Source organism: Neltuma alba, unplaced genomic scaffold (genome assembly GCF_004799145.2).
Source record: "Neltuma alba isolate B1F8T4 unplaced genomic scaffold, ASM479914v2 tig00013240_pilon, whole genome shotgun sequence".
In the NCBI taxonomy this organism is placed as follows: domain Eukaryota; kingdom Viridiplantae; phylum Streptophyta; class Magnoliopsida; order Fabales; family Fabaceae; genus Neltuma; species Neltuma alba.
In genome coordinates, this window is record NW_021637536.1 from 75000 (window position 1) to 83325 (window position 8326).

The 8326-nt window shown below is 36.8% G+C and overlaps 2 protein-coding genes across 2 annotated transcripts; one reads left to right on the forward strand and one right to left on the reverse strand.

The window, feature by feature from the left end:
* The first annotated feature begins 628 nt into the window (after positions 1 to 628).
* Positions 629 to 3899, forward strand: LOC114735593 (probable polygalacturonase At1g80170). Its single transcript, XM_028923283.1, has 9 exons — positions 629 to 926; positions 1596 to 1727; positions 1816 to 1986; positions 2092 to 2116; positions 2187 to 2393; positions 2767 to 2848; positions 2939 to 3047; positions 3139 to 3255; positions 3511 to 3899. The coding sequence occupies exons 1-9, from the start codon at positions 711 to 713 to the stop codon at positions 3814 to 3816; spliced, it is 1365 nt and encodes a 454-aa protein (XP_028779116.1). The 5' UTR covers positions 629 to 710; the 3' UTR covers positions 3817 to 3899.
* Positions 3900 to 4368: 469 nt separating this feature from the next.
* On the reverse strand, positions 4369 to 7687 carry LOC114735599 (peptide deformylase 1A, chloroplastic-like; the record flags this gene model as incomplete). Its single annotated transcript, XM_028923288.1, has 4 exons — positions 4369 to 4899; positions 6332 to 6399; positions 6504 to 6593; positions 7255 to 7687. Coding segments are annotated over 4 exons (832 nt in total), but the record flags the coding sequence as incomplete, so codon positions are not given.
* Positions 7688 to 8326: the final 639 nt, after the last annotated feature.

Consider the following 8326-nt stretch of genomic DNA (forward strand, 5'->3'; position numbering starts at 1 on the left):
TGCTTTTTATACAAGTGTTAATCATATCCTTAATTGTTTCTTTTAAGAAACAAAAGCGCTTTCTATTCATGTCAAATTAAATTGGAAATAAATCCTTGTTGAGAAATTAATTGACAAATGGTTTTTGTGTAACATAACTTTTCTTGTGCATGATCCTTTTTTTTTTTTTTTTCCGGGTAGGCAATAATCTTTTATGAGATATTTTCATTTTGTACAGCCGAACTTCTCTTATAACTTAATTTTGTGTAAATTAGTTCTTCAAATTTAAGTAACATTTTGTGTAAATCATTTTCTTTCTATATAACTTAATTTTCTTTGTGTACAACTTATCTTCCTTCTTCTAATTTATTATCCTCGGGCCATTTGCTAATTGATTTTTCAACGAGTGATTTATCTTCAGTTTTTCTTAAATTTTAAATATTTTTCATTATTTTATAAATGCAGATTTTTTAACATATTTTTATTCATCCCGTGCGTGCACGCACGGGCAACATCTTCTGGCTACCACGGATGAGAACTTTTTGGTTTTTTTTGTTTTGGGAAAAGTTTTTTTTAAAAAAAAAAGAGTCGTTAATTATTTATAGGACTGGAATGCCGTTAGCTGCTCCCAGACCCTGAAGTTGGCTGTTGAGCTTGTAAGGATTAATCCAAGACTTTGTCTCCCTCTCCCGCTGATCCCTTCACCGTCGGCCGACATGATCTGACAGAAAATGAAGAACCTGGGATCTGTTTCATTTTCTTCTCCATTTATAATTATCTCCTTCCATTTGCTTCTTCTTTCTCTGCACCCAAACCACATACAAGGATCAGATACTGTAATACAGCTTCCACGTTCCGGGTCGGTCTCTGCCCGCTGCAGTCTTAAACGGGTCCTCTCTGTAGCTCAGTATGGGGCAGAAGGGGATGGCCACCATAATGACACCAAGGTAATATTAGTTTCGTTAACTTTACCTTTCTATATTTTGCTATTCGCTTCTGAAACAGTGCCCTTTCTTTAAATAAGGTTTTTCATTTTTTGCTTACGAGGGCCTCAACTTTTGAGGTTTCATACTTTGGGGGCGACAACATTAGTACCCATGAGTTAACAGAATGTATTCTTTAGCCGTAAATCCTGTAACCAAGTAAGGTTTCTTGGAGAATCTACTGCTAAAGTAAGGTTTTCTGAGAATCTACTATTGCTACATGAATATGTGGGATTGCATATCAATTTGCTTAAATACTTAACTGCAAGTTTTACCCAAAGAAAGTATGAGAGATTCTTGGGAAAACTTGTTCTAAAAAGAATAAGCATAATCAATTATGAAGGGATATATAAGCATGGCAAAAGGTGATTTTTGCTTGTTTTGAGGTCTCTCTTCACGTGGTGTGAACCACAGTTATATTTTGTTGACGAATCTACCTAAGAGGTTTTCAAGAGATAGCTAACTGATTTTCCTGCTGTTGAATTTTCTTACCTGTTGGCAATAAGTGAGAAATCTAAGAAAACTCATCTGATAAAATGAGGTAAAATTTTGCATTTGCTAACTCGGCGTTCAGGCATCATCATATTATTAAACCATTTCTTAACATCTTTTGTTCCCCTTTTCTTTTATCAGGCAGTGGAAGAAGTCTGGAAAACTGCTTGTGCCATGTCTGGACGAATAACTATCCTGTTCCCACCTGAAAAGGAGTTTCTGATTTATCCAATTGATATGGGAGGGCCTTGCAGATCTAAGATCACTTTAAAAGTATGCATAGAAAATTACATCTATTTAGACATTCAAGTTCAATTCCAGGAACTCTATCTTTCAATGACCTTTGTTGAATATTGGAAAGATCTTAGGTACAATATCTGCCCCAAAAGATCCTGAAGTCTGGGATGGTTTAAATCCGCGAAAATGGCTTTACTTCCACGGCTTGAAATATCTCACTCTAGAAGGTAAAGGAAAAATCAATGGAATGGGACAGAAATGGTGGGACAGATCTTGCAAGACCAAGCCATCAAATGTACGTCTACCTTCCTATTTTAAGATTCATGTCCCTTTTTTTCAAAACAAAATTCGAATGTTGTGAGTATAGAGCTTTTAAGTGACTCCAAATTTCCTTTGGCAGCCATGTCGACCTGCTCCAACGGTGAGTGCTGCCCCAACGCTTTCCATTTGATAATCTGTTCATCAGATGAATATAAATCTATATTTACACTGCAGGCAATCACTTTTATAAATGCAAGAATCTGAAGGTTGGAGAACTTACGATCCTAAATAGCCAACAAATGCACATGGCATTTAATAACTGTATGAGAGTTGTTGCATCAAAGCTTGCTGTTTTGGCTCCGGCTTCCAGCCCTAACACTGATGGAATCCACATTAGTAGAACAAAGGGTATAGAGGTCAAGGACAGCTTAATTAGAACAGGTGTGCTATAATCTTTAGAAAAGTTCGACATTAGCTTTATATCACATAAATATTGTTCTTCATCCTCGTGAGCTGGTATTTTCCTGAGAAGTCTTTGCTGCTTAAATAACTGGTTGAATATGACATGCTTGTCAACTTCTGCATACTTTTTCAGTATTTGATGCATAGCTTTTTCTAACTTCTAAACCATCTGTTTCAAATTTAAGCAGTTAACTGTTCTTCCATGTTTCTGTCCGAGAGATGAAAGAGCGGCAAGAAAATAATCACACAAATGCAAAATGAACAATAAATAACCAAATAACACCATGTTTATCCGTAACCAGTAATGAAATCGGGGAAAATTATATATCATCATCATCATGGTTAATGTCAGGAGACGATTGTATCTCGATAGTAAGAAACTCGTCACAGATAAAGATCAGAAACATTTCTTGTGGTCCAGGCCATGGCATCAGGTGAAAGTCTTTTTCCCCCCCCTCAATTGACTATGCTTTTAGACATTAAGAAGCAAGAACATGTTAAGTAATACCAAACCTGATCTTCAGCATTGGGAGCTTAGGAAAAAATGGATCATGGGAGAAGGTAGAAAACGTAATGGTTAGTGAATCTTATCTTTATCAAACTGATAATGGAGTGAGGATCAAAACATGGCAGGTAAGACTTCTTTACAAGATTGAAGCACTTTCCATTTCTTCTGTCATGCAGAGATGCACATGCTAATCAACTTGTGTGATTTCTTCGCTAGGGTGGTGATGGTTTTGCTTCCAAGATCACTTTCAAGAATATTGTGATGGAGAATGTGTCAAACCCAATTATAATAGACCAGTTTTACTGCGATTCCCCCCATCCTTGTCGGAACCAGGTATAAAAATTTTCCCTGGTAACATTTTCAGGCGTTAGCCTGCCACAGTGTTTTGTCACATTACTAATTAATTTTTCTGTTGGCCGATCCCAGCTCATAGTACACACTTATTTTCAGCCTCCAAGAAAGATTGCCCTTCATTTCTCTTCAAGATTCAGATAAATAAATGTTCATAATTTTCCTTTGATACTGCTTTGGAACGTGAAGTTTTGTATCAAATCATATGTTAACATCCATTATTTTAACGAAATACAGACCTCAGCTGTCAAGGTGGAGAATATATCCTTCATTGGTATCAGAGGAACTTCAGCAACAGAGGAAGCTATAAAATTTGCTTGCAGTGATGACTCTCCTTGTGAAAGGTTATACCTGGAAGATATTTATCTCACACTAGGCTTTGGAGGAAACATAAGATCATACTGCTGGCAAGCTCATGGTTATACAAATGGTCGGGTTTACCCTCCTCATTGTTTTCCAGAGACCGGTAATTTTCTCAGTGCGCAGAAAATCTTGGAAGAATTGGACTCTTATTCCATATACCTGAGCAAACCCACTCTGTAAAGAAAATATGATTATATAGTATATGGATGCCTTTTCTGTAACCAGTTTACCAGTAACAAATTCCAGGTGATTGGGGAGGTGCAGTTTTAATTCTTCCTCTTGAGTGGTCGAAGAATTCTCAGGCATACCAAGTAAACTTAGCTCATTACAAATCAACAATAAATATGTAATTATGGTAAAGGTAAATTTTTTTTTTTTTTAAATTCAAACCGTGTCTGATATTCTTACAATTCTATTGATGATTGGCCTATGAGAGTCCAAATTTACACGTCAGCTGAAGCATCCAAGTTTATTGAAAGTACTGTACGAAGAAGATATGTCCAATAGAGAATCTGCTGATTAGAGTTCGTAGATCATCGTAAAATCATCTGCACGTGTTGCTTTACTAGCGGCACGCAGAGAGGACAACCTATTCTTGTTAGCAATAGGACTGGAACTTGGAATCTCCAAAATAGCATATAAATTAACATTGCTCAGCCATTTTAAGTGCCTCTGAAGACTCTGAATTGTAATTCCAAATAAGCCTTAACATTGAACCTTACCTGAAGGGAATTAAACTGAAAAGGTAGATATTATTTAAAAAAATGTTATGAGAACATAATACAACAAAACTTAAGGGGCTCTCCCCATGCTCAAATTGAGACAGCAGCACTCAATCATATGGAAGTTACGAGAACATAATACAACAAAACTTACAGGGCTTTCCCCATGCTCAAATTGAGACAGCATTCAATCATATAGATGATATACTTCAATTTGGACTCACGAATCCTCACTAACATTCATAAGAAACCAGTTTTGATGCTCTAGCAAAAAGTGGAAGGCAGCATCAAAACCCGGGATCAGCGAGGACCTAGTTTTGGGCAGCCCTGGGCCAGAGGCAAGTCCAAGTTTTCTACCGTTCTAAAAGTCTTAGGAACCATTTTATCAACATAGAGGGTTCCATCAAGATGATCACACTCATGCTGTAATATTCGAGCCTGCCAGCCGGAAGCATTTATTTTGATGAGTTTTCCATTACGATCCAGACCTGTGACCTCAACATCAAGGTATCGCTCCACCGCTGCTCTAAATCCATCTACACTGCAGAATATCAATAAGGAGGAAGATGTTAATAACTATGGATAACAATGAATACATGTTGTTACACACCTCATTGCCACATCAAACCCAAAGCACTATACAGGCTAGAATTATTATATTGAGAAACTGTGACCCACATCAAGAATGCGGTCAATTCTTTTTTACCTCTATCATATTGCGACTGAATTGAACTTGAGAAGATAACCCAATAGACAGTATCTAATCCCACCATGTTGCAATTGCGAATCCCCTATAATTAATTGCAGCCATGTTTACTCTTCAAATTGATAAATCAGAAATCAAATGCTTAAACATTTGCTCAGTACTTCGCTACAAAGCATTTGGATGTTGGACACAAAATACATTTACACCAAACTTGAGTATAGATGATATTGTATTTAGTGATTAGAACGTTCTTAAGATCCCAACATCTTGACATCGTCAGAGCATATGCGAATAGTCATCTTTAACTTGTTTACATATAATTAATAATACTACGGTGGATTTGTACAAAAATACTGAGATTGTTCGATAATTAGAGATTAAGGAATAAATCAGGATTTGATATTTCCTTGAACCGGTGTTAAATTAGCTACTTAACAATACACTCAAAATTTCAAGGGTTTAGACCAGGAAATGCATCAAATTGCAACCAAATTAGGGCCACAAACAAATTTAAAAACCAAACTTACTATTGTAAATTTTTATGAAATTGGATTTTTCTTTTTTATTTCTTTCTTCTTGTTTTTTTTGGGGGAAAATTTCTACCAATATTTCTTTGCCACATCCCACCCCACATCTGAAGAATAATAGACTGCTCTCAACAAGAAGCCCTCAATTTGATCAATTGCTCCTTAAGCCTAAAAGATTCTTCTTTGGTTCACCAGACATACTGCTGTCTGTTACTCTCTACTCTTTCTTTTAACTAGTTTTCTTTTTTCCACTTCAAGAGGCATTGAAATTACAATATGTCATGGGCATATATATAAAATCCATTAGATATACCCCTAAACCATCAGAGCCATCCCCCACCCGAGAATAAAACCAAAAAAAAAAAAAAAAAATCTCAGCAGCTCTAGGGTTTGACAACCTTCCTCTTAACCATTAAGAACAATTATTATTTTCAACCACATCAACTATAAACCAAATGCTTAAATGAAGGACCGCCATTACTTATGAAAGAACACCACATCCACATTCTTGACAGTTCATTTAAATGTTCAAGTATCGTACATTTATGCAGGATGCTCAAGAACTCATATTGAAGAGTTATAAAAGGTGTGCATGGTCTTATATTTCTAGCCTGACTTGGTCACAGTTACTGAATTGTACCATGTGCAAAAAAAGAATCAATTGGTAGTGTGCAAAGCAACTATGATGGCAGGGGAAAAAAAATCTAAAATAAGTCCTTTCCAAATAATGAGAATATTACCTCAAGCAACCTTCAAAAAATAGGGCCGTCCTGTTGCTTCTCTTCTCCAGCTTTGGATTTAGGATAACCTGCCTCAACAGAACTAATGAATTTGTATTTCAAGATAACATACCTTCAGGAAAAAAACTACAGAATTTATTGCAAGCTTTTCTCTTCTGTGGGATGGACATACCAAAAGATCAAAGGGTCGCCTATCTTGAGCTTTTATCTCTTCCTTGGGAGCATAACTAATATACTCTGTTGTATCTTCCAAAACAATTATCTGCATAAACAAAAAGGCAATACATACTTATTATTATTTCAGCACATTCCTCGGTAGTACTCAGAACAGTATGCTATTACTATAAATCACGATACTTTAGATCTTCAATATATTGTTAAGCAATAAAATTAGTCACCAATGGACTCCTCCACTACTTAGAAGTCATGTTTACATAATGAATATTGTACTTCGCATTAAGAAGCAAGTTAAGCAGCCTTTTGTCCGCCCGCCTGGCGCCTCCAGGTATTTCTGTATGTCCCATATTCATATGGTATTTTAGACCCAAAGACGGTGATTTCAATTTAAAATTCAACAAACAACCATTAAGAAGTTCGCTTAAGTCGCTAATCAAGAGACATAAGATGAAAAGGCAACCAAGGAGAACCACCTAGACCGTCGACTATTAATGGAAACATCATGACAGAGCACCTGTGCTCAAAGAGTAAGTACACGACCAAAGAATCATATTTAAGCACAATTTATGTCATGGTTGTTTTCTTCCTCGTGTTGTCACGGTTGCTTTCTTCCCCATGAAACAGTTACAGTGACCCACACAGGGCAAATGAGCTGAGAATTCAGATTGCACCGAGAAGAACAAAGTCAAGAAAATTGAAGAATTTGGGGAACCTTGTGTATCTAAATCATCAAAATTTTAACTGACCCTCAAGGGAATTCCAATCTGCGGAGCCGCTAGGCCAACCCCAGGAGCCTTTCTCATGACCTTTATCATATCATCGATGATCTTCTGGATCCTCTCGGAGCTTATTTCATCAGGATTAACTTCTTGGGCAGGTTCATGGAGAACTGGGTCACCGGCTTTGACAATGTCAGGCAAGCTTAATTTTTTATCAGCTCCAAGACCCACAAACCATCCTGCTTTGGCCACCCTCCTAGGAGATGCCGAGTTGAAAGACTTCGAGGTAGTGGGGTTCCCATAGAACAGTGAATTTCCAGCTTTGAATAGTGATACTCGGGCAGGGGACAATGTCGGGGTTGTTGAAGCAGTTAGGAGGCACCTTTCAGCTAGGGGTACGGAGAGGAAACGAAATGATAGACGTGTGAAGCGCCTCCATGGGCTTTCTGGGACGTGAGCTCTGCAAATTGTGCTGTTTTTTTAATCAACGACAATGGTGTGGTGCTTGGAGGGTGAAGGTCTTACCTTTTCTTTGTTTCGGCTTAACAGTGAAGGGGCCTCTTCCCTTTTCTTTTTTTTTTTTTGTTGGGTGAAAGGACAATTCATGACATGAGTTCGTTGTTGGTCTATATAGCCTATAGCTGTGCCTGGGCTTCAAAAATCCAAGTCACTCACAAACAGTCAGAACGATGTGGCTACAGACCCAAAAGAAAATCCTATCTGCATTCTCTGTGTGTGTGTGTGTGTGTGTGTGTTCTTGACAAATTTGTGCATGTTCTCCTTATGCTTCAGTTTAAACTCTATTTTTTGAAAGAAGAGACTGATTAAAAGTTTACATCTTCATTAATCTATCTAAAGAAAATAGTAGAAAGTTACATTTTCATAAGTGACAAAAAAGTATGATTCACTTTGAACTTCATGTAAATGAACGAGGCCAAGCTTTAGTAGCCATTTCAAAATTTATACACAAATACATCGGATTCACTTTAATTAGTCATATATGATTATTGCAATATGACACCCCCTACAATTCTAAATGCAGATAAGTAAGTAATGTATAGATATTAAAAAATAATAATTTAGTTACTTTATGTGTAAT

Excerpts from the sequence above, each read along its gene's own strand:
- LOC114735593 (XM_028923283.1), top strand. The coding sequence starts at position 711 with ATGAAGAACCTGGGATCTGTTTCATTTTCTTCTCCATTTATAATTATC. Across the intron at positions 1,987-2,091 it reads GCAAGACCAAGCCATCAAAT|CCATGTCGACCTGCTCCAAC; the intron begins GTACGTCTACCT and ends TTCCTTTGGCAG. Across the intron at positions 3,256-3,510 it reads CCCATCCTTGTCGGAACCAG|ACCTCAGCTGTCAAGGTGGA; the intron begins GTATAAAAATTT and ends AACGAAATACAG.